General features: G+C 45.4%; 1 protein-coding gene across 1 annotated transcript; it reads right to left on the bottom strand.

The window, feature by feature from the left end:
* Nucleotides 1-848: 848 nt before the first annotated feature.
* Nucleotides 849-23,393, bottom strand: ppap2d (phosphatidic acid phosphatase type 2D). The gene is made up of 6 exons (XM_080009034.1): nucleotides 22,641-23,393; nucleotides 6,887-7,044; nucleotides 5,966-6,252; nucleotides 5,814-5,871; nucleotides 2,924-3,100; nucleotides 849-2,764 (listed from the first exon to the last, which is right to left on the bottom strand). The coding sequence occupies exons 1-6, from the start codon at nucleotides 22,831-22,833 to the stop codon at nucleotides 2,660-2,662; spliced, it is 978 nt and encodes a 325-aa protein (XP_079865160.1). The 5' UTR covers nucleotides 22,834-23,393; the 3' UTR covers nucleotides 849-2,659.
* Between the last annotated feature and the right edge of the window lie 3,394 nt (nucleotides 23,394-26,787).

The following is a 26,787-nucleotide window of genomic DNA, read 5'->3' as shown; positions in this document are numbered from 1 at the left end:
TCAGTTTCATTTCTGCACCCCCACCCCTTTTTCCCCCTCCCCCATTACCCCCCCCCCCCCCCACCCGTGCCCCCGAAACACACCCAGAACTGCAGCTTTAGCTCCCCTCCCCACCCCAGCCCACCCCGCCCGTCCGTCCGTCCGCCCGTCCGTCCACTGTGGCTTTTCATTCGTGTCACTCCGCCTGGAAGTGGATTGGCGAGCGAGAGAGAGAGAGAGAATAAAGAAATAAAAGAAATCACCTCCACCTCCCCTAGCCGGTATCTAGCCAGACCATCACCATGGTAACATTACCCCCTAAAACAGCCCATCATGCTTCGTTGCACTCCAAAAGGCCTGTGGGAGCGGCTGGGGGAGCGGCTGGGGGGGCGGGGGCGGGGGCGAAAATGGATAACTCTGAGAGATCTATGGAAGGAAGACAAAACAAGACGATGTGAATTAAAATTGACTGTTTTTCTGTTCGGCTTTTTTTTTCCAATTTGAACTCACATGACCAATGCATCTCCAGAGAAAGAGCTTTGGCCTGGGCTTGGTTTAGAAATCACTTCACTCCAAATGCCTTTTGCTGCTAGGTCTGCATGTTACTTAATACACGTCAAAAAATATAGGATTAATTGGGGCATTAATCTGTTATTAAATACTTTATTATTAATAATAATAATAATAATAATAATAATAATAATAATAATAATACAAATAATAATTAATAAAGCGTATACCCTTACCCTTATTTTAAAATATAATAAAATAATTAAATAAATACCTTTTAAATAAAAAAGTAAAATGTAAGATTCATGTTTTTGAACAGGGCAGATATCGTAAAGAAATCATGGACAAAATAGGACAAAAATATTCAACATTCAATTTATTTGTTTGGTTTGTTGAGTACAGTGGTTATTTTTTTGCCTTCACGGCATTCACAGACAGGAACAAAATGAATAACAATAAATGGAAACAAAAATATAGCTTTCTCACAATATGTGGCTCAGTCTAGTAGTTAAGACAAACACAAACAACGTACCTGAACGACACGAACACAAACATTTAGAACTGTCCCAAAGGAAATGGCACTAATACTTGAAATTCTGTGTGTGGTTTATAAAATATCAATGCTATTTACATTAAATTGGAATAATTACATTTTGGAGGAAAAAAAAAATATATATATAGCATAGGAGACGAGAAATAAACACTGATTATTTAAACTCGAGATAAAATATATAATATGGATTACAATTAGAATGTTCCACTATGTACGTTCAAGTGCTATTAATAAAGACACGTGGGAGGGCGGACGCCCCCTCTCTCCCCTGGGAAGAGTGGTATAGTTCAAGGTGCAACACAGAGGCAGGAGTTCAGGGGCAAAAAAAAAGGTCAAAGGTCGCAGAGTTTCAGTCAAAGCTCTGCCTCTGAGACGCCTCTGCGTTTTTAAGTGGTTAGTACGGAAAGGGGACGGGTGTACACACGCATTCCTCCTCCTCATCACGTCCCCGGTGAACCGAGGAAAGATTAAACAGTTTTACGATACAAAATACTGCAGGGTTTGGTGGTGGTTTGGCCAGGTCAACGCACGGGGTAACGTCTGTCCAACAGCGGGCCGGTTCCCGTAAAAAGTCAGGATATTAAGCACTCGACCCCGGGTGCTCGGCCCTCGTTTTTGAGCGGCGCATGTCCGTGAGGTGGCGGACACCGGGGTGTGTGTGTGTGGGGGGGGGGGGGGGGGGCACAACCCTTGCTTCTAGACGAGTCACTCAGCGAAGAGTCGTTCCAACTCTTCTGACTCTTGGCTTGTTTGATTGAGCGGGCGTGACGCCCGCTGAGCGAGGCAGGACTCCCTGAACGACGGACGAAGGTCAGCAGAGTCAGCTCAGCCCCGGCAATGGAACTCTCACAGAAACCGTTTGATTCCGTCCGAATGATTCATTTCAGTGGGATATAAAAAAAAAAGCGCAAAAGCGGTCCAACGCCTCCGCCTTTGATCGCCTCGGACTTCAGAAATTAGCCCTCGGTAATTATTTTCTGGATTCACTCGCTCGCTCCCCCTGTTTGCGGGCGACTCCCGACTCCTTTTGTTCGCCACCAACGCATCGTTCCCAAAGTCGTGCATCGCTAGATCCCAGAGCACGCAGCGCCACTCGGCGTTGATAAGGGTGATCCTTAAAATTCAGACCACAGGCATCCATCACAGAGGAAAACCCTTTTTGACTTAAAACCGGGGGATTATGAACAGTATTAGCAGCTTTTGTCAATAACTCCACTAGAAAATGGATTTGTATAGATATATATAGATATACATATATATACTGTATCTATATATTTACTTTTACAAATATAAAAAATATATCTGTATTATTACTACTACGACTTAGTTCTTCTCAGTGGACGGGTTGGACCTGCTGTACAGTCAAGTGTGCTTTTACGTGTTTCACATGTGTGAGTGTGTTAGACGGACGTGTGCACGTGCTGTCACTCGGAGGCGGAGGACAGGCACGCCGCCGCGGACATGCTTCTGTTAAGAGTTCTCTCTCCTCTCTCTCTCTCTCTCTCTCTCTCTCTCTCTCTCTCTCTCTCTCTCTCTCTCTCTCTCCTCCCACTCAGACGCCGTGGCTCTCTCTGCTCTCCTCGTCTTCTGGGCGCTGGACGGCGGCCGGTCTGTTGGCTAGCAGACGGTCTGTTGGCTGGACAGGGGGCTCTCCAGGCACATGCTGGCGGGGGACAGGTCTGGACGGGCGCAGGGCTTAAACATCGAGGAGATGTAGAAGGCCTGGGGAGATGGGGGCGGGGGGGGGAGACCACACACATCGTCAGCCAGAGGAGGGGGACATAACAGAAACAAACACGAGGCGGGAGATAACTACTCCGTCTCTTTCGGGTGGGGAGGACTGTTTGGGGCCTTTTTTAAGCCTTTTAAGCTGCTACGCACCACCCAGTATGCAGTGAGCCCCCCCTGGACGAAGCCCGTCAGGACGTCGGTGGGGTGGTGCCGGTAGTCTGAGATGCGACTCAGGCCGGTGTAGATGGCGATCATCACCAGGAGGAACTGCACGAGCGGACGCAACAGGCGGGCTCCTCGCCATGACAACCGAGCCTGCAGGTAGAACTAGAAGAAAGGAAGAAAAAAAGAAAGGCATCATGGCTGTGTTCATATTGACAACTAAAAAAACGATTATGTATATATATATATATATATATATATATATATATATATATATATATATATACACACACACACACACACACACACACACATATATATTTCTATATATTTATTTTTTTATTCTGCTGCTGCAACCCCTGAATTTACCCCCAGGACCAAGCCTCTCTTATTACTTATCTTATCTTATTTGCTTGTTTAGGGAAAGCGTTTCAAACTCAAATAACCCGAGGGCTACATGGGGGCGCCAAGTTGTCTCCACGTTGAACATCATGGAGAAACAAATCGATTTTTTATATTTTACACTGCAGATTAGTGAATTTCCTAATAATATATATATATATAGTATTTTTTTTTAATTAAGTAAAAATATTAGCACTGTGATTGTAAAAAATAATTTGGAGCTCAGATTTAACATTACAGTGTATATTATAAACCTCTAACGGGGCCGCATTTAATTTGTCTCCTGGGCCCCGGAGCCTTTGGTTTGAGACCCCTATCTTAGGGTGTGTTTACGTCATGTTTGGCTTTTAGACAGCCCCAGCAGACTGACACAACCCCCAACATCACCACCACCACCGAGATGCCAGGATCCATGAGCACTTTTCTCCTCAGCCTCCTTTCCACATCCCTTCTTCCATCCCTTGCTGCAGCAGGGAACGGAAATGTGAGGGTCCGCAAACGGGCGTGACGTGTTTAGGAGGCAGAGGGGGCTGGAGGTCTGTCTGGGGGCAACCACGTGGCCTACATTCCAGCCACCCACCCCCCCCTCTCTCTCTCCAGCCAGAGCAGGTGTCACTCTTCCTGACCTGAGCCCGAGCAGCCGCTTGCTGTGCTCCGCTGCATGTAGCTACAGGTCCTACACATTCTCCCCGCGGAGCTGGATACAGTCGACTGAAAGACCAAACGTTCCGCCACGCTTGTGCTTCTGAAGATTATTAATGTGTTTTTGACCACGTACAAACACTTCTGCATGAGTGTAGCTGAGTGGGGGAGTGAGTGATGGTGGAGACGGAGGCACTTTGTTTTTCCCCCTAGGGTTTTAAGAACCTTTTTGAGATTTTAGTTGTGTTTTTTTTCTTTTTTTTACATAGTGTAAAACCCTCTGTCCAACCCCCCGTGTGTTTCTCTCTCTCTCTCTCTCTCTCTCTCTCTCTCTCTCTCTCATCTGTACTTTGATGGGGCACAAATTGAGGCAGGAATCAAATCTATTAACGGCATTTTAAAAGACGTTTCTCCTCTTTTAGAAATGTCATCAGGCCATCTGCTTCACTTCACTCGTTTGCGCAGAGCGTTTTCATTTTGGCCACAGTCCTCACAGTCCTGTTATTCAAGGGTTAATGAGAAGGAATATACAAGAATGTGAACGCATTACACACAGTGATGTGTTCTTTGTGGTCGCCCCCCTTCAACCAACCCCCCATATACCCAGGTCGGTGTGAGAGAGGGGGACAGAAAGGAACATGAGGAGATGTTGGGCTGGTGTCTGTGAGAGAAGGAGGGCTGTCCATCTCCCAGCAGGCCTGCCACCCCTACTTCCCCCCACTTACCAGATCCACAACAAGGCCTCTTCTGTCTGCAGTCTTTTCATCTAGTCATGATCCCCTTGGAAAACACTCTGTAACCCCCCCCCCCCCACACACACACACACACACAACCACCCTGTCTCCCTGCCAGTTCTTCTTTCTTTCTTTCTTTTTCCAGTCTAGAGCTGCTCTTCCCATCGGGCTCCTCCCTCACAATTACTGTGTGTGTGTGTGTGTGTGTGTTTGTGTGTGTGTGTGTGTGTGTGTGTGTGTGCGTATGTAACAGCACATTACTTGGAATGCAAAAACATTGAGGGGCAAATTCACAAAGAATGGATTGCAGGCGCTAATAGCAGCATGGATTGCAGCCACTATCTGTGCAGAGACCCCATCGAGGTCACCCCGTTACGCGCAGCGAAACATTACCCGCGTAGCGGCCGGGCGAATAATTTCCATTATTTTCAAGTCCCAATGTTGACAGGTAGCACTGACCGCAGAGAAATCCGCACTGTTACCACCAAATCTCTGAAGACAATAAAAAATTCACCCTAACTGCTATTAGTGCTGGTGCTTATGAATCTGACGTTTTTTGCAATGAGGCTCATTGCATAGAAAGGGGCCAATCGTGTGGCAAATGTATGAATAATATGTATAAAAAAAAGTATGAAATGTATGAAAAAGCTCCCAATCCTTTTGTGAATTTGCCCCTAATTGTTGTGTGTGTGTGTGCGTGTGTGTGTGTGTGTGTGTGTGTGTGTGTGTGTGTGTGTGTGTGTGTGTGTGTGTGTGTGTGTGTGTGTGTGTACCTTTGGTTAAGTCAAGTCAAATCAAGAAGTTTATCTGTCTCATACATAAGTGAAAAAGGTGTTTTACTTTCGTGGGAAGGAGTGCAGGACTCCCAGAGCCCAAAAGTGAAAGTTAACAGCTTTAATATTCCCTTGGCCTCTCTCCGCTAATTACACAAGAAGCACAATGAGTCCAGGTGAGTATGAAGGTTACATTCCAGATTTATTTATGTGTGTGTGTGTGTGTGTGTGTGTGTGTGTGTGTGTGTGTGTGTGTGTGTGTGTGTGTGTGTGTGTGTGTGTGTGTGTGTGTGTGTGTGTGTGTGTGTGTGTGTGTGTGTAACTTACTGCCAGGTAGAGCATAGTGTACATGGCAAAGGACGCATGGCCTGAGAAAAAGGACTTCCTAAAAACAGGTGGAGAAAAAAAAAAATTGATGACATGCATTACTCATTTGCTCTTTCAGTTCACACTAAATGTACAACATCACAGTAACTGACCTGGCCTCCTCCACCAACTTTGGGCTACGCTGCTGGCAGGGCGCCTGGGACACGTAGCTCCCCGGGGTGCAGTTGATGGACGCGTAGGTGATGTTACACACCGACAGGAAGTTGGGTCTCAGGCGGCCCACGCTCAGCTTAGCCATATTAGTGAGCGACTGGCCCACACAGCAGCCGAACATGAAGCTGCCCAGCTCCTTGTACAGGCACGACACATATTGGTTCCGCACGAAGGCCCGTGAGTTTACTCCCCGAAAACGCACCCGGTAGCACTCGCCCAGCGCAATCTAGGAGTGGGGGCGGGAAAGAAATAAAAGTCAAGTACAACCCTCAAGTGTTATGGCTCTGTGTGGTAAAGATTTTACATTAAAAGGTATGAAAAACACATTTAAAGGTGCAATTAGTCACATCGGACAATGAGTGCTAGAAAGTGATAGAAACTACACCCACATCGCCAAACCTAATGCTCCTCCTTGACGACCTCTGATCCTTTGTAGTGGAGGGGTTTCGCAACTTGGGCGTTTGGAAGCTGAATGTTTGACCATTCTTGTGCAAACGAAAATGACAGCAGTTTGGGGATATAAGCAGGGTACTATGCGGGGCTTGGGCGGAGATTGACAGGTCTGGGGGGTGAGGGGCATTTCCTCCTAAGCAGAGAGTCCAGACCAGACCTCGTGTTTAGAGAGCTTGAAATGTCAGGAGCCGTCGAGGTATCGGTGGACCGACTGGCATGAATCAACAACCTTCAATTTGCACAAAGAGCCAACAAAATATCACTTTTTACCTAAACATTAAAGAGATAAATGCAAGGTTGAATACGCAACAGACCAACCACACTTTTGCTGCTGATAACTCCTCCACCACAGCATATTAAAAACAACCACACTATCAGACGTTCAAGGGTGTTGTTGTGCGTCTCACCGTAAGACCGGTGATGGCAATGCCCCCGGCGATGAGCAGGCTGTCGGGGATGGCTTCTCTCTCTACAAAGGGGTAGGTGATGCTGGAGTCGCCGCAGAAGAATCCCCGCTTGTAGGTGGTCACCGCCTTCAGCTCACAGGCGAAGAATGGGATGGAGGCTGGGGAGAGAGAGGGAGAAGGGACTGAGATTAAAGCAACATCTGGTGCCCTTATTTTTGTGGAAAAACATGTGCTACAAACAGTGCTAATGGAATTGAAAGAAAAAAAAGAAAAAGAAAATTGAAACCATTAACATAGAACGACACCATGAGACCTAGAGATACAGGAAGTCGATTTACTGGACAGTGAACTGACAATACCTCAGCAAAGGAAGCCATGGCAGCAGTGGAAGCGGACACTGCAGGTTTTGTGTGCTACAGCTGTTGCAAAAGTCAAAGCTAAAAGATAAAGGTACTTCAATAATCCCCAAAGGGAAATTCCAGTGTCGCAGCAGCAATGACATACAAGGTTCCAAACCACTGCTATCTGGTTTCTGGTGGTTTTGTCTCGCAACCGAGGGACCGCAAATGTGGCACATTAACCTTTTAAGTTTTCCACAAAGTGGTTTAAAGAACGCCCGCATGGGCATGGTGTTTGCGTAAAGGGTGGACCAGAAGAAGCAAACCAAAGCGGGAAAGTGAGAGAGAGAGGACAATGGAGCCCTCTGCCAGAAGGGTACGAGAGGGCTACAAGTCACAATGTGAGGAGCAGCCAGGCACTGCTGACAGGATTTCCAGATTCCCTAAGGATCTAGCATTCCTCACATACTGTAGCTACCTCTAACAGGGGGACCTGGAGAAAGACGGAAAAGCAACAGACAGAGAGAGTGAGAGAGAGAGAGCGAGAGAGAGAAAGAGAGACAGGGAGAGAAAGAACGCAAAGACGAGGAGATAGATCGACAAGAAAGACAAGAAAGACGAAGATAAGAGGAGCGTGACGGTGCACATTATAAGATAATTGAACAGAGAGTTGGAGGAGATTAAGGCGATTACAAAAAAAAATGAGAGTGTGTTGAAAGCAGGTAAGGATATTAAACCCCTCGAAGGAACATGGGAACAGTACACCAGTGTTCCACTGAAAGCAGTGTATCTCATAGTCAAACATTAACAACTGACCCACTTCAGATTTTTTCACGTCATCGTCCATCACCAATTAAACAAACTGGCCAAAGTCTCTCCCACTTATGCAAACAAAAGATGAAGCCTGACGGCTAAAGTACAATACGGCGAAAGGTTGAGGGTCTGAGTCACTCAGAACGGCAATGGCATGTTTCGGGCCTGGGAGCAAAGGACCGTGATTAAGAGCTTTTATCAGGGGCTGGGCTTCAAGCCGATAGATACACCCAAAGCACTACTTGTTAGAAACTTTTCTTCCCCTGCCTTCCCCTCATCCCCTATCCCATGCCCCCGTCACCCCCACGGAATGCAGCGAGAACATGGGACTAATCATTAACCTTTGCCATCCCTTCTGTGTGCTGGCTGGAACAGAGCGAGGCACGAACACTGGCCCCCGTCAGGGAGACTCTACGTGACTTGGTGGCGGCCGGGACACACACTCAAACAGGGAAACATGAACACGCACACACACACACACACACACACACACACACACACACACACACACACACACATACACACACACACACACACACACACACACACACACACACACACACACACACACACACACACACACACACACACCCCGATTATATGACCCATTTACAAGCTCAATCAATAAGCTGTCTAATAGGATGACATGACGTGCGTCCCAGAGCTGTGCCACCCTGTCTCCTCAGCTATAGCAAAGTTCACTTTGACTAGAAAGCACAATCTCGTGTTCCTCCTCACAACTTAAAAGTCCACCGATAAGACGCCCACATTCACACTGTATCAATAAATACAGTGCTGATAGGGCCTATATTGCCATATTGCTCTGGGCCTATCAGCAGCACACCCCTAGAAACAACTCTGGGTGAACAACTGTATGTGAACGGCACTTGGTGTAGTCGACCGATCTGGCTCAAGTCCGTAACTGTAGAAAAGTGTCTCACAGTGACCTCCGCAGAGCATGGAAGTCATGTTGCCCCGACAGAAAAAACCAAACACAGATAAATGCCACTGCTCTACAAGACGGTGAGAGAGACAAGCGGGCCAGCGAGACAGCGAGGGAGGGAGCGATGGGAGGAGGGACAGGGGGAGAGAGGGAAACACGTTGCACGGCAGATAGAGGTTGTGACGACAATGGAGAGTGAGAGAGAGTGGGAGGGGGAGAGAGAGAGAGAGAGAGGGAAAGATTGCAAAAACATCTCTCATCTGACCCTGATCTCCAGCCGCCACGTCTGCCGGCGTCACACGCACCTAGTTTTTCAGCTCCTTCTATCTAGTTTTAGCCTGGAAAACACCGGGTTGTGTTCATACGCCACGCTACACACCCCCCCCCCCACACACACACAGTTAGTAGCCGTCCTTTAAAGATTCTATACCGTGCATATGATTAACTGTCTTTTGCCAATTTAATCTTAAAATCCAATTGGAGCATTGGGGTTTCCATTGATCGGCCTTCGAGTCAGGTGAGTCGCGTGACACCATGACTTTGTTGAGGAATGTTGGGGTTATTTTTTAACTGAGGCAGAAGATTTATAGCTTGGCATGGGTCACTGGCTTGTGGGTCACAGGCGGGATTAATTTACCAGGGCTGAAGTGAAGCCTTCATTTGCAATGTAATGCATCAGCAGATTTCTCATGAGGGTACGGTTCTGGAAATGCTTCTGTACTAACCTTTCCTGGTTTCTTCCTGCCACCTGCGCAGAATGCACCAAAACATCTTTAATCTTGATCCCTTTATCGGTGTGCACCATGCCTGGATGGGGTTTGCAGAGATAGGGGCCCTTCCTAATGTTGCCTTGCACGAACCTGTAGGCCTATATAGTGTTTTAATAACATACAACTATCCTTGACATTAAGATTAACGGTCCATTTCTGGTTTCACACCGACAGGAAATCACTTTTGACCCAGATATTAATAATAGCCTGAAGCTAATGTGTGTCATCCTGACTGTTTGGCAAGGCCTAGTGGTTGTGCTTACAGAGGCATGCAGTGTACACAGCTCCCTTTCAAATCAATGGCCTCTGCCCAGTGGGTCAAGGTTTAGTGGTGACCAAATATCACTCTCATTCAAGTGAGCAAAAGTCCAGCAAGGTTGTGTTTAAGGTCTTTATTCCATTGAATTGACACACACTAAGAGGAACTGTGTTAAACAAAATGTGCGTTAACGGAGTCAAAGTTCTGAAACATTAGATCGCCCTACTACTTTCATCCACATCCCACTGTTGGCTAGACTCTATCTGTCATCGTCTCCCCGCATCCTCACAAAGGCCAGGGGATGGCCTGTCTTCTGACAATAATCAACTTTTGCCACACTGTCGGGACAGTAATAGACGGGTCCTCCATTACTGACACAGCCAAACTGCCACGCTCTGTTGATATGGCAGTAGTGCAGATCTCTTAGCGGATCATTTTCAGTGCATTTGGAGGCTTTAATGGAAGCCCTCAAGCACTCAGCCAGATAGCGTCATGTTTTATGACCTCAGCCTTGCCAATAATGATGGCCTGGTTGTTTTCCCATTTTGGTGTCAAGTCCACAAAAAGACTGTCCTGCAAAGTCCAGACATCTCAGACAAGCAAAGTGTTGACTATTACAATCTTTTCTTTAAGCATAAAGCACTGCAATGAAATTCAATAATTACGCCAATTTCAAGTCAGATTCTAAACTTTTAACAACTCCAACTTGTTTCACGATATCTAAAAAAATTGTGAATTCATACAGGGGAACATTGGGAACTGATCTAACACCTTTAGAAGAATTCCTAATTCTAAGCCTTTTTCCTGAGGATGTAAGATTTGGACACTGAACATAGGAGTGAATGAAATCTGTGGCGCAAAGCTCCTCTGGTCCAAAATGCAGCGGCCAAAAAAAACACTCCGATTTCCCAGGGCTGTGAAACAAACACAATCTTCACAAAGGAAAAGAAGATGGATTGGCATGGAGATCACAGGCAAGAAAATCAGAACTGTGTCCACGTGAACCCATTACAAAACCACAGGTTCCTCTGTCACAGTCAACCTGCATGCTTAACAATTGCCTCTTAACTGTCTTCACAACAAGATGCAAAAGCACTCTGGAGTCCCTCACATCATCTGTCAGACAGCTGTGTGCAAGCCTCTGCACCTGGCCAAGAAGCCAGGCCCGCCAGGAAGGCCTGCTACGGGGACCAGAAAGGGGGAGAAGGGATTCTACAGCCAGGCCAAAATGTGGCGCTAGCTGGGCCCCTGACAGTCAAAGCAGGAATGCTTTCAAATGGTCCAAAGGGACGGACAGAAAGAGAGAGCGATGGAGAGGGGAGGAAAGAGGAAAAGGGGGGAAAAAGAAGAAGGGAGGATGGACGAATAGGAGCAGAGGGGATGTGTGCCTCACACTCTTAGAAACCCTTCTGGTACTAATTTACACATCTATGAGCACAGCCCAGAATGAGCTCACTGTGAAAGGAGAACAACAACAAACGACCAAAAAGGAAAACTAAAGAAAAAAGATCAGCTAAGGAGAAAGTGAATAAAGGCAGAGCACCAAAAAGAAAAGGCCAGATGGTAGTTATTCACATACATGCTTTAAGGGCATTGTGCTTAATGTGTACTAGTCAATAAAGTGTCAACCCAAAAACTAGGCCAAAATACATTGCCAGGGGGCAAGAAAATTGACAAACAGGGGAGAGGCAGGGGCTGGCTGACGTGAAAGAAAAATAGAGTGATGGCAAAAGAGGAGATGTGGCCAGGGTTCTCTGTGAATTACAGCAGACGGAGGCGATTAGCAGTGGTTCTGGAATGTGAGGGTCAGAGATCTGGGCTCTTGTGGGACCCACTTTGTAAACAGGACCCTGCCTCATCCAGCAGAACCCCCCCTTTTACACTCTCACTTACATATGCATGCATTCACACACGCACATATGCAACCAAAAAATAACCACCACAACACTGAAAAGGCAACCAAACAAGCCGTGAAAACCCTAACCATGAAAAGACTAACAAGTGGGAAAAAAAACAAGGAACCTCACCCCACCAACCTCAACTGGAGCCAGCAAACCACACCAAACCAAATAATCCAAAAGGCAGGCATTGAGGCAAACAGCCCGCAAACTAACAAAGACACTAATAAATCTGTTGCTTCGGGGTTGAAAGACCATTCAACCAGATAGATTAATGTTCCACCTAACGCTGTTACCCAGCTAGCGTATTGGAAATTTGCTTCGTTTGGCTCGGCAGGATCGAGTCCTCTATTGGCCTCTAGCACAATATTAAAGTGTGGTGTTAACATAAGGCGTATTTGTTCAACTCGACTTCTTGGTTTTCCATCGGGCAAAAGTTGCGGATAGTACCTGGTACCTGGTACTTATTTTGATACCACCTCCGTCGAGGTTCCAAGCAAGGTGGTACTTAAATGTCACATGAAAAAACTGAAAAACTGCAGACTACCGATTGGTCAGAGAGAATCGTCACTGGGTCTGCGTCATCATTGCGTGATGTCTCCCCGCGCGGGGCTTTTTTTTGATTAATTCAATGAGGAAAATACTGTAAATACCTCTATGATGGAAAAATAACCCCACACACCGTTATTATTGGTTTTGTTTGATCACTCGGAGAGATGGCTGATCGGAGAGCGGAGATATTTTATTTTATTTTTTTAGAAAAGGTTAAAAATATGGTAGTTATCGTCCTCCAGATCTTCAAGGTAAGGATGCCAGGAAAACCAGAAAAGCTTATTCAGCCACACACCGAGAATCAAGAACACCATCCCGTCAACAGCCTCCATTGTTCCTGTGCGTGTCGCGTTGAAGATGATGTCATGGCAGTTTCATGCGGCGTCGCTATGGGTACTATCTGCAGTGGCAAACGATGTACCTGGTACCAAAGTGAGTAGAGCCGAGTGGCGTGGAGTTGTGTAGACCCAGTTCCATGCGAACTGGCTCAAATGCGAATTGTGAAAAGTTCACAGATTCTGTGGAACAGGACTGAGAAGAGCAAGCAGTTAGCTGTAGCTACAGGCTGTGGCAGGGGTTATGCACCCTACCTTGGCCCTTCACCAGTCTCTGGGACACATGCCAGCTTTACCAACCTGAGTTTTAAGCTTCTTGTTTACGTAAAAGTCAACCTTGCAAAACACATGGTCGTGAGCGGAATCATGGAGAGGTGTTGTAAATACTGTATCATCTGTATAAGTATGGTGATCCCTAATAACAGTACTACTTATGTGACTGTAACTCCAGTCTACCGGGTGGACAGGCACTGTTATTGTTAAAAAAATATCAAAACACGACGAATATTAATCAGTAAAAAATAAGCTCGGTCTGCATGCACTGTGACAAATCAATCGGCTTTCGTAAAAGCCTTGTCTAGTCTTCCGTGTTTCACTTGATGTGAAGAAAGCCTTTGTCTTTCATTGACGGCCGGGGGGAGGCTTATTCATAAGAACAACACACACTCACACACACACACACACACACACACACACACACACACACACACACACACACACACACACACACACATACACATACATACACAAACACCAGGTATTCTGCTGGGAAGTGGGTTAACTCAGACAGAAGATGAAGTCATTGGCACCAGGGCTGTGATTATGATTGGCAAACCACAAACTGCAAAATACCCTATTAAAATAACTGTCTGTAAGGAGAGTGATATTGCAGTTTGTGTCTCCAAACGTACATCTTGTGTGTGTACGTGTGTGTGCATGTGTGTGTATCTTATAGGCCTTTTCTTCGTCCTTGGTGGGCTGATTCAGACAAGCAGAAACACACACACCTAGACACACACACACACACACACAAACTCACCGGGCTTCTCTCTTAGTAAATTGCTGGATTGTCCTGACTGCTCTGTTTTGTCTACCCTGATGACAACACAAAGAGACATATCAAGAAAGAACAAAGATGGACTGAAAGGCACTGGCGAACCATAACAGCTCGATCTTCACTCACCATCTGCTACCATGCAAATTTCCCGCAGTTGGTCCCACATCAACCTTTATGGAGGTAGCCCGACAGAATTCATTCTTCAACGGTTAGTCTGCATCTACATCTAGGGTCGATATATCCAATTCGGGAAAATAATGTTTTTCTTTTAAAAACCAATCCGCAGGTTAGGGCCAGTCGTCGTACAGTACATCCGTGCCCTTTTGCCACGCACCAAACACAACATTGGCAATGTTATGCTTTAGCTACTACTGTTGTTACTAGTAGTGTTCCTGCTCAGCAGTGCGAACATGCTTCCCCCAGCTGTTCCCTCCACACTCCATTGACCTGCTTCCTGGAGCTTGACTCTGGAGCTCAGGGCATGAGTGGTGAGATCTGAAGAGCACCGTTGTTCTCCTTCTGCAGGGACACAAAGGGCCTGCAACAATGGTACATGCCATATCAACTTTAAAGAGCTTGCGGTGTCTTTTTTTCCTGTGTAAAGGTGAGGGTGTGTGAAGTGTGGGTCATCTCTCACCAGCACAAGTAGAAAACAAGGGCTGTTGTGGGTGAGACTCGGAAGAGCAGATGCCTTTGGTCTATGGCAGGGTGTATGGAAAGTCTTGTGGGCCGCGGGGATGTTTAAGTCTGTTATGGAACCTGCAGCAGGGGTCGCCTCAGAGTGGAGCATGAGGAGATGAAAGAAGAGAAGTCTCCGGAAGGTGAGATGTGCAACATTGATAAAATTGTAGAAGGCATAGTGAACAGGGCCGCCGCACCAAAAGGGGTTTGTCTAGGTGTCCATATAAGGATAAAGGTGGGGCAGAAAAGGCAGGGTATTCAAGCTGAAGTAATCAAGAATCTTTGTGGTTGAGGCTCAATGGAGTAATGTACTTCTGGTAGATACTCAGAAACTGTAAGAAGTCTCTCAATACCCATTCAAGATAATGACCGATGAGCACTCAGTTGTGGTACACATCTTTTTCCAGTTATTGCCGCTAATAGAATAGACACAAAGAATTTACACTTATTGAACTTTTAGTGAGGAAGGGCTTTTGGCTGCCTCATTAAAGGCACATTTGTGGCTATTCAGTTTGTGTTCCTTCCTCGCTGAGTAGCACTTCCTCTCCAGGACATAAACAGACAGCTGTAGACTCGATCGGTGCGGCACCCCTCTGCCTGACATTTAACCTTTACTGTAGATCCTCACCCCCCACCGTTGTTTCCTCAAAGCTTCTGTTTCCAAGACCTACTCTGCACTTACACCCTGGGGCTGTCTCCACGTTTCAGGCTTTCTCCTTCCTCCGCCCTTAACCAGCCAAGCATAAAGCTGCTCCGTCTCTGGTGAGCTAATATAAGTGGGGTGAAGCGTGGACATGTGGACTGACGGCCACATACATTAAATGCGGTGTCTCTCTGGGATGTAATCCCGAACCACTGTGGCCCTATCAAAGAGGAAGCAGATGCATTGACACGCTAACAGGGGGGAGTTAATGGCTTTACGTTTTAGCAGATGGTTTGAATTGAGTGGACCATTCTCAGTGGCCCTCTATCTGCGGGCATTAGAGGATGGTATGTTCTGTCATTTCAGGGAGTGTTTCATCAGGCATACATACATTGTGAAATTAGGCCGGCAAATTTGCCAACAAGGCAACTCATGCGCACATGGCAGGTGTAGTAACGTGCCATGTATTTCGCTGTATTGACACATAGGCTACACACAAAGGTGGAGAGTTAAATATTCTTGGCCACCATCACACAGGCGTGCTGCAACATGTCCTTTCTCTCACAGTCTCACTCAACTGCTTTCCCTGCCAACTGAACTGAAACGAGAGCTTTTGAAACACAAATAACACACATCTAGACATAAACCTCACACACCTCAACACATACACACCCTAGTGTCAAAACACCTTGACTACTCCACCTTGACTGGGTGGTGTAAGCAGGAAAGAGGGGGCCCCTTTTGAGCTTTTTGTGATCATTTTAGATAGAATGGCTCTTCGGACAGCATGCCACCTCATGTCTGCAAAGCAACACACATACCACATGCAGAGTGAAGAATTCGGTCTGTCCATCACTCAGTGTGATATGTTGAGAACTGGGTTTTGTAGGATTTTAAGGAATTTTTGCTGGTTTCATTCTGTGTTATATCATAAGGAGGACAAGATATTTTCAATTCAACTTCTCCACTAGAACAAAGCTAATTGGTGATTATGGAGGACCCAGTCTTCATCAGCAATAGAGTGACCAGATCAAATCAAATGTGGGACAGAGTATGGGACAATGTCAGACACGCTCAGCATTGGTGACGTGTCTGACATTGTCCCATACTCTGTCCCACATTTGATTTGATAAAAACTTTTGATACAATTTCTATTTAACTTAAAAAAATGTACATTTCTATTTTGCCCCTTAGCTCATATCATCTCTGTGCTTTGTCCATTGTGAGCCACATGTTTCTTGTGAGCCCCACATGTACTGTGTTGCCTCATTTTCCTCAGTGGGCGTAGTAGAGACGGTGACAGGTTACCTGCACTTGACCAACATGTGCCCAGTTTGATTGTTATCCAACGCAGCCCCGTAATGACAGCCTTCCCTGCTTTCTTCACAACCACTGGATAAAGCCAGATTTAAGAAAAGTGTCTGTTCTGCAGCGGTTCGTTTTTGAAAACTAGAGCCAATCTAAATGTGGAAGGTCACCTCAATATGTGGGACACAGTACGAGGGATAAAAAGGCTGTGCAGCACAACATGAGCGAACGCCTGGTCACCCTATTCAACAACCATTTTCCAATGATTCTTTTATGGGAGGTCAATAACTGACTTTACGGGGTTGAAGACAGAGTGTGGACCACCTGTATATTTGCTGTGGGGGGCGGTCAGCAATGCCGTTTTTGGGGCCTGCCCCAGCACGCTCCACAGGTATGACAATAACTCAATCACCTCTTGACTCCTGCTGATGGCTCTGGATGCAGGGGGATTTAACTGTGGCCACAAGGCATAGACACTGTGGAGACCTCGCCCTCTGAAAGCCCTGCACTGTCACCAGGAACGCATTCATGCACTCACAATATTCACCCTCCTTCCTTCCCTCACGCACACACACACTTGCTTGAACAGTTGGAGATATGTGTATTCTATAGACCCCTGGCACATGGATGAACAGAACACTCCATCTCCTTAAGGCATCCATCATCCCTGCATGTCAGAGAGCCCCCATAAACAATGGTTGCACTGTTAATGAGCCAAGATGTTACCATGATAAATGTCTGGTGCTGAATAGGGAGGTATTCCAAGTCAAAAATGATATGCTGTTTATTATAAAATGTGATAAGATGAGACAACACTTTAATAATCCCCAGCTGGGGATTCATGAATGTCTCCATAGGGCTGGGCGATAAAATATCTTCATCATTTTCATGAGAAAAACCTCCCCGATAACAATGATCAATTTGTAAAAAAAAATTTTCAATACAGTTTTTTGAGTGTGTTTTCCTCTACCGACATGAGCAGCCAATCGTACAGCAGGAACGCCGGGTCTACCTCCGCTCTCTCCCCGGCCACGGGCACTCCAGCCAGGCACCGGAGCTGATGCGAGGGGGGGGGGGTCTTCCTCAAACTCCAATTCGAATTTGAACTCAGCCTTCTCCTAACCCGGGCTCAACGCAGCCTCCATCCCCGCAAAATGAGCGATTAAAGAAGGAAACCGCAATTTTCAGTGACATCTGCTCTGACACGGTCAGAGAGTGTGCCTCGGCCTGCACTAAAAGTCTGAACTTTTGGGACAATTCTCAGACGACAATGATGATTATATTAAGTCAAAAGTCATGTATGTTAGGGGTTAATACTCCTGTCAGTGCCACTGACCAAAAGAGCTTGAGTTGGTCCCCGGGCGCTACACTGCAGCTTTCAACTGCTCCAAGGTATAGACAGGATGGGTCAAATGCAGAGGATAACTATACCCCAGAGGGATTAATAAAGTACAATATATTTAAATGTATATTATATATATTAATAGAATATTTATTATTTATCTCTTATTTTGTTTACATATTTATTATTTTACATTATTTATTCAGTGTTTAACATAAAGCCATGAGAATAATTCAGTAATTCAATAATAATTCAGCATTATTATCATAATTATTAAATATACACTACTCACAAAAAGTTAGGGATATTCGGCTTTCGGGTGGAATTTCAGGATGAACCTAAAATGCACTATAATCTTTACAGGTGAACTTAATTTTACCTTCTCTAAACTTTTGAATGCACATGTCCAACTGTTGAATGTTTCAGTACTTTTTGCACGACTTGCTGTTCTCTAAGAAGGAGCTGAACGGCAAAATTCACAACAGGTGTTTCATCCATGAATCGACCAATAGATTTCCTGGTTCAATTAGAATTGGTATTTAAACAGTCCTCTTCATCATGCTGTTCACATTTTGACATCATGAGACCAAGATGACACCTAACAATTGATCAACAGTACCTCGCCATTGTGAGGCTTCAAACAGGATGTTCTCAGAGGGAAGTGGCCACTGAGCTTAGAGGGTCACAGCAGCAGGTTCCTACAGAGAGACTGGAAGAGTCACAGAAAGGCATAGAAGTGGACGTCCTTTGGCCACATCCCACACTGATGAGCGCTTCATTGTGAAAAGTGCCCTGCGGAACCGGATGATGATGCCACTCAACTCCAGGCACATTTAAGGGAGGTGAGAGGCACCGAAGTGTCACGTCAGACCATTCAAAACCGTTTACATCAGCGTGGTCTACGTGCTTGACGACCTGCAAGGGTACCTGACCACACCACCAGGCACAGGCATCATCGTCTTGCATGGGCCAGGGAGCATTTATGCTGGACGAGGGACCAGTGGCCTCAGCGCTGTTCTCTGATGAAAGTCGATTCACGTTGAGCAGAAATGATGGCCGCCAACGATGTTGGAGACGTCAAGGAGAGCGCTATGCATCAGCCACTGTTGTCACCAAACGAGCCTTTGGTGGTGTTACAGTGTGGGCAGGTGTGTCTAGTCAATACAGAACTGCCCTACACTTTGTGAATGGTACAGTGACAAGCCCAAACTACCTGAACAACATCATTAATCCAGTCATTGTGCCCCTGCATGAACAACACAGGCCTAATTTCATCTTCATGGACGACAATGCTCCAGCTCATGGAGGTCGCATCATTAGGGAACGGCTGCTGGAGACTGGGGTACCTCAAATGGAGCGGCCTGCACTTTCTCCAGACCTGAATCCCATAGAAAATCTATGGGATCAGCTGAGTCGCCGTGTAGAGGCTCGTAACTCTGTACCCCAGGACCTCAATGACCTGAGGGCCGCCCTTCAAGAAGAGTGGGGTGCGATGGCTCAGCAGACAATAAGTCGACTTGTGAACAGCATGAGACGTGGTTGTCAAGCTGTAATTGATGCTCATGACAGGTTATTGAGACATTGACATTTTTTGTTGTGGTAAAACCACCACTGTTGTTGGCTTTTGTTTTCAATAAATTGTTTGAGATGAGGAAATCACCATTGCATGCTTCTACTTAAATGCCCTACTTTCGTGATATATCACTGTCGCGTGAACTTTTTACATTTTCCATAAATTTCACCTGAAAGCCAAATATCCCTAACTTTTTGTGAGTAGTGTATATTGTGATAATTATCGACATCGATCAATATAAAAACACATTGTGAAAACATTTTTGGCAATATCGTCCAGCCCTATGTCTCTATATGTGAAATGTAATTGTTTCATCACATTGAAATATTGTAGTTTTCAAATAGTCAGAAATGTATTTCAGCCCTATTAAGTTATAAATCAAAATACAATGTCTTTATCCAGCCACGATATAAATTAAATTAACGACCAAAAACTATACTACTATAAGCCCTACTGACTTATTTGGGTTTACGAGTTTTTGAAACTAAATAAGGGAGACTATGAAAAGCCGGGGGGAAAAAAGTATAATCTTCCTCTTTGACTGATAACTGGAATGGATTAGGACGAAAAGGTCAGCACCCTAGGAAATCTGATCGAGAAGACATTTAAGTGAAGACTGGCTCGGACACAAGGCACACTGGCTGAAAGGGCCAGTTCATTTCTAATAAGGGACGGCATTCACAACTGGCAAATCCCCAAAGATGAGTCAAGGTCAAGTCCTCTGCCGTTACCATAGCTGGTGATTAAGGGGAAAAAAGAGATAAGCAGGATGTGGTGAGAGCGAAGCCAAGCAGAGACACAATAGAGAGGTTTAGTTCCACTGGAAGTCAGGCAGACAAGTCTTTTTACTTATCTTTCTCTGTCGTAAGTTAAAGTCAACAACTCTCCAAATTCTCCTGATTGTTTTCATCATAAGTTGAAAATGAGATAATAGCAGTAGGAGTATGTTATTTCTATTTTACATGACTCTATTTGTCCATTAGAGTTATAGAATTCATAGTATATTGGTTTAAAATGTTCATCAAATCGTCAAATTGTAATATTAATCTGTGATTCGCAAACTTTTGGGCCACAGACCCCATTTGATGCATGGGTCCCCAGACCCCATGTTGAGAACCATTGATTGAAATTAATTTAAAGGACGTACCTCAAACTTGTCATGATATTAGGTCTGAAATATCTTGGTGAGTTCCATTAAAGGATTGTGTAAAACTTGAATATATAAATAGATTCAGAGACCCCGTGTGATTCAATATTGCGTAAGATTCACCGTGATTATAGTGAATAATCGTGCCGTGGAGAAGGTTGCGTGCCTTAGTGAGTCTGCGGCCTACAGAGACAGACCACTTCCCCCTCCCCTGCTGCATGCTGACTGATGCCGGGCCATGCGCCACTTCCTAAAATGCTGAGCAGGGCTGCGGGGATGCATGCAGACACAGCCGCTTATAGCATACCTGCAGGGGTGCAGGGGCAATAATAAGATGAAACGTTTAGATGTAAATGTTTTATGTAAAAATAATTAAATAAATAAATAATAAATAAAACTAGCTGAGTGCGTGTCTGGCCAGTTTTTATATGTGTATAGCTGCCAGGGAGCCAGCAGACCTGTCTGTCTGCCTGGACGGGTTCTGATGTGTCTCTGTTTGCGGTGCTCGCTATACCTGTAGTCATGTGAGATGACGACTAGAAACTCCTTAGACAATATTGTGTGCGCTTCAAACTGTGCTTTACATGTGTTCTTTTCAGTCCATTTACATGAAAGATGGCGCCCGGCGGCCCGATGCCACTGGGACGTTGAATAATAAGCTTAATCCGGAAGACATCGCCAGTTCAAAACACTCACAGTATGTTGTTTTTCAGTTGCGTAATTGAAATCACGACCCAATTCCGCCGGTTAAGTCAGAGATTCTCAACCTTTCCCGCATCAAGGACCCTCAATTCCACAGGATGTCGTCTGTGGGATCCCGATCTGAGAAGACTTTCATTTTGACTGTTCATTCAGACAGTCCAAACTCCCATACGTGTCCATACCATAGATGCAGAGATGACAATCACGGTGAAGTTTGATGGTGAGGGCCTTGCTTTCTTACTTATTTGTGTTGCACTAGTTTAAAATCCAATAGAGAGGTTTAGTTCCACTGGAAGTCAGGCAGACAAGTCTTTTTACTTATCTTTCTCTGTCATAAGTTAAAGTCAACAACTCTCCACATTCTCCTGATTGTTTTCATCATAAGTTGAAAATGAGATAATAGCAGTAGGAGTATGTTATTTCTATTTTACATTACTCTATTTTTTCATTAGAGTTATAGAATTTATAGTATATTGGTTTAAAATGTTCATCAAATCGTCAAATTGTAATATTAATCTGTGATTCGCAAAGTTTTGGGCCACAGACCCCATTTGATGCATGGGTGATGAGAACCATTGAGAACCATTGATCGAAATGAATCTGAGAAGACTTTCATTTTGACTTTTCATTCAGACAGTCCAAACTCCCATACGTGTCCATACCATAGATGCAGCGATGACAATCACGGTGAAGTTTGATGGTGAGGGCCTTGCTTTCTTACTAATTTGTGTTGCACTAGTTTAAAATCCATCCCCCGTGCAAAGCGTAGCCGGCTCCACTGGCACTGGGGTCGTTCCCTAATAAACTTACATTGAAAAGACATGGTTTGGAAATAGCGTATGAGCACTTCCATCCGTGTCACGCCATTTCTGACGTACAAACAGAGACAGACTGTAGAGTCCAACCAACACGAGGAGCCCAGTTCAGTTAACGAGCGTTTGTTTACATTTAGATCAATATGGCGCCCCACCTGCCTGCGTGCGATTTTTTTTAGGCAATAACGAACAATTAAGGTCACCCTCTGCGGCAACACACCGTCGCATCTTGTTTTCATCCCACATGTTTTGTTGCCGGTTTTCTCTTTCCCTCTCGCGAACTTTGGGCGTTGCCATGGCAACGGAAGATTGAATTCAACTCTCCCACGTGCAGCCGAGTCCGCTCGACAACAGCTTCCGTTGGACTGAAAACATTTTTTCATTTTCTTTACAATTATTATATTGAACCCCCCCCCCCCACCACGTATTTACTTTTCTTTCAACTAGTGTGACAATAATAAATGTTGAATAAAAATGAATAAGTAAAAGACCCCAAAAAAAAAAAATCCTAAAATACGTCCACGAAAACAACCCCCCCCCCCCAAAAAAAAAAAGAAAGAAAACCCCGTGATTCTTACCTATACAAAGACACAGTAGATCCAGGGCAACCAGCATCTTCCTCTTGGTGAAACAGGAGCTTTCTTCGTGCTGGGTGAGGAGATGTTTCCCGGCTCCGTTCTCCTTCGTCTCCCCGGCCCCGGCGTGGTCCGCCAGCCGCAGCTGGAGCTCCGCGTCGCGGGGCAGCGCGGTACCGGAGTTAAACTTCTGCATAGTTTCTTTAAAAAAAAAAAAAAAAAAAAAAAAAAAAACAACAACAACACACACAGTCACACAACCGACTGTCGAGACTGTTGTTGTTCCAGTGTCGAAACTGAAAAAGGAAAAAAAAAAAAAAAAAAAAAAAAAAGTTCAGTCAGTCCATTCGCCAAGTTGGAAAATTCATCTCTCGAGGAATGAAAGAGTCCCAAAAAGTCCCAAGAAATATAAGAATTAAAAAATGTATATGACTGATAATTAAAGTACAGAAAAGTTGACCCAGCTACACTCAACCACAATTAAGTATTCTTTGCAAACTGTCCTTCTTTGTGAACTTATCAACCAACGCACCCCCGAGAAAAGTATTATTATTATTATTATTATTATAATTATTATTACTATTATTATTACTACTAGTAATAATAATAATAATAGTAGTAGTAATAATAATAATAATAATAATAATAATAATAATAATTAATAAATTAAATTCAAATTCAAATAAAAAACAGGCTCAATATCCACAGTGTCCTCTGGGCCGATGTGATCGATCAGCCTGGCTGGTCCATATTGAGCCTCTCAAGCCCAAACTGCCCCATTACATGTGACTGGGAGAGCGCTCTCCCCTCCGCGCTGCTTTGCCCCTCCCCAGACCCACACAACACACGCTCAAGGAAATCTTTTTTCTTTTTCTTTTTTTAAAACTCTGTCACGGGTGGACCTAGGAATTAATGGACTTAATTGAATCATTTTAGTCACGTTGACCGGTTGTATCGTTGGTTTAGTTACTACAACTTAATTGCCTCCTTCTGTGAAGTAATAGGAACATAACCTAAATAATTACACTAAAATCATGTAAATAAGTGTTATTACTAAGTCACTTATATGTATTTTATTAGTACGTCAATCATATTCCATGTTAATATGTTCTTCATTTGAAAAAAAACAACAACGAATCCTATAGCTGTTCGAAATAACTACCATACAAACAATAACAATAACAACTTTATTGTTGCTCTCTAATTGCTATAGTGATTTCTGAAGAATCACTAATAAATGATTGCAGACACTGCTTTGCATCTCGTAAAAAAAAAAAAAAAGGTTTAAAACACATGCGGAGTTCTGTGCCACAGGTGCAGGGAACGCCCACTGTCATCTGATACCCTTATAATGAGAGTCATGGTGTTTTTCTTTCTTTTCTCCTTTTCCCTTTTTTTCCACTCGCTGCCTCCTCGACTTTAGTGAGAAAAGTGTGCCCCCCAGTGTAAGGAAAATGCACAGTTGCGTTGCCAACAAGCTCAATTCCATCAAACCGTAAAGGCTTTTGCGCCGCGGGTTTTCTGTCTGTGTGTTTGTTTGTGTGTTGGTTTGTTTGTTTGTGTTTGAATAAGATGGCAACCAGTCCAATGTTGTTCCCCTTCAACATGCGACGTCCACCGTTCCACCCGAGCAAAATAAGAAGGCAGCAAATTCAAATTGTATTTCTCTGTAACTTGCTTCCATTCCCACATCAGTTCTTGTTCTCTCTCTCCTCGGTATGCAGGCGCCCACGCGCACAGACACACACACACACACACACACACACGCGCACACACACACACACGCACGCACACACACACACACACACACACACACACACACACACACGTTTTGCATTTTTTTTTCGTCATTCATTCTTTATCCTTCCTTCCTTAGTTTGCGCTTGTGTTTCCACAAGATGGCTGTATCACCCAACTCTGATGCTGAGCATTTTCTAGAAAAACGATCGAAACTTAACCCGCAGCTCCCCTCGCTGATGTTGCCAGACAGAAAAGAAAAATAATGATAGTAAATTACAGTAAACGCAGCCAAACCCGACCCGACCACAGAATGTGACCGATGTGAAGTTGTGACACTTTAGATGTTTCCTAGAGGACGCCGTGACTTTAGACCTGCTTCGAGATCCATAGCGCTCCGAAAAGGAACGTTGAATGACATTTCCCAGTGTGTGGATGGAAAGAAAGAAAGAAAAATATTTTGATTACAGTTAAGGGACACAAATATCTCGACAGAGCCCAGTGGACAGGGTGTGATTGGACGTACCCGGACGTGATTTATATTTGATTTACTGTGCGGGGTTACAGTCACTGTGTTGCTCCCGCTTGTGAAACACCAGCGCGATAAGACGCTCTTCCAAAGTGTCGGTTTTAGGTAAACAGATGTCCGTCGATTGCCATGTCATAACCGTAATGGATCACAGGCGCCTTTTTTTTTTTTTTTTTCGACGAACTGCTAATGATAACCCGCAAGATTTTATCAATGTGGTCTCGGCGGCTCACCGCTCCGGCCCTGGGAACGTCATAAACTTGTTATATGAGTGTTCAAGTATCCAAATATAAGTGTCCTTGACTGGAGTTAGTGTTGCCTGTGAGCCAAAGGTATTTGCAAAACTAGTGTCATCTAGAATGCAGAACCACAGGCGGAACCAGAGGCCCAAGGGAGACTTCCGGGACATCACCCTGATGAAATCGGATTATAATATTGCAATTCACAAAAAGTGCTCCGACAGATAAGCAAACCTTTTCCCTTTGAAGCCCCACCCAATTAATTCTCTCCTGGACTCCACTCTACTGGACCACTTCTTGCTGGAAATGTTTTTAGGCTGAATCATCTTTTGCAGTCGAAAAAAAACCAAAAAAAAAACCACATGAACACTATAGTGTCTCAGACGATATTACAAGATGTCAAGCCGGTCATTCTCCTTTTAATAGAAAAGCGATCGAGGCGCGGGTCCCTGCAATCGGAACCGGTTTCGAATGGAGAGAAGTGCTGGTTCTGCTGTTCTGCGTCTCCGGATGTACCAGCCGGCGCGGGCAGGGATAGAAAGAGCAAGAAAGAGATGAGGATGGTCCGAGGAGGGCGGACGGAAGACGATATCCAAGCACGGGCGAGGCTGCAATTTCCCCGAGAGGCTGAGGTTCCGCGGCGCTGGCTGCAGCCGGCCTCCCCAGCCGCGGCGGGAGAAATCGATCAAAGACGCGCGGTCGGAGGATTTGTTCGAACGGCGGGGGAAAGAACCTTCTCAACGGCCGCGGAGCAGATCTGACCTTCGGACGCAGGGTGGAACGGTTAAAAACTCGCAGCAGCCGGCAGCGACTCGATATATTGGCGGGTGATCCCGGGAGGAGCCTGGCTGGAGTTTTGCCGAAACGCCACCTGAGCGAGTCCGAAAATCCATTCGGGAGAATATCCCGTGGACGGAGGAGTCCAACTTTGCTTCTTTTTTGGTAAATCGCGTCAACGAAGCCTTCGAAGAAAAGGACACTGACCCGGCACTCCAGCACGGACGTCTCAACCCTTGCCCCGAACGCAGAGAGGGTCCAGTGAATAACCTGAAATGGTACAAAGGTAAGCGGGAAACTGCCGGAGGTTAAAAAAATAAAGTTTAGGTGACCAAAAACTGAAAAATGATGTGAAACTCCAAGGCCTTTTTCAGGGAACAGGTAATTGTTACGCGGCTCAAACGCACGACACAGAGACCGCTGGCGGACCGGGCTTAACAGAGGAGCTTTATTGTGAGTCGCCGGCGTGACGAGGGGTGAGGAATCGGGCGGACGGGTCCTGGAAGGCGGGACACCTGGACGGGACGAGGCCAGACTGGGCAGGGACGGCACGGACGAGGGCGGAGGGATGTGTGGGACCTCAGGTGTGCGGGAAGATGCAGGGGGAAGGCGTGGCAGCGGGGACCAGGAAGGGGTTGGCGCCGGGCCACTTTTGCACGATCGAAGGGACGAGCGGCCCCCGGTGGGGGAAGCGGCTGTGGGCGTGACTGTAAAGGGTTAACAACTTACAGTGCAGCTGCAGTGGGAGTAAATGAAGCCTTGGAAGTTGATGCGGGTGTCCCAACTTTTGTTGGTTACTTACAAACCTTCTGTCTTTATAAAAGCAGTGTTGGGACTGACTGTATTATTACACCCTCTGAAGCTTTAT

This window comes from Zeus faber (genome assembly GCF_960531495.2).
Source record: "Zeus faber genome assembly, chromosome: 11".
Lineage (NCBI taxonomy): Eukaryota > Metazoa > Chordata > Actinopteri > Zeiformes > Zeidae > Zeus > Zeus faber.
This window is presented reverse-complemented; position numbering and strand designations above follow the sequence as displayed.

Coding starts and splice junctions, on each gene's coding strand:
- ppap2d (XM_080009034.1), bottom strand. CDS start 22,833: ATGCAGAAGTTTAACTCCGGTACCGCGCTGCCCCGCGACGCGGAGCTC. Junction 6,253..6,886: donor TTGCCATCACCGGTCTTACG/GTGAGACGCACA, acceptor CCCCACTCCTAG/ATTGCGCTGGGCGAGTGCTA. Junction 5,872..5,965: donor AAGTTGGTGGAGGAGGCCAG/GTCAGTTACTGT, acceptor ACCTGTTTTTAG/GAAGTCCTTTTTCTCAGGCC.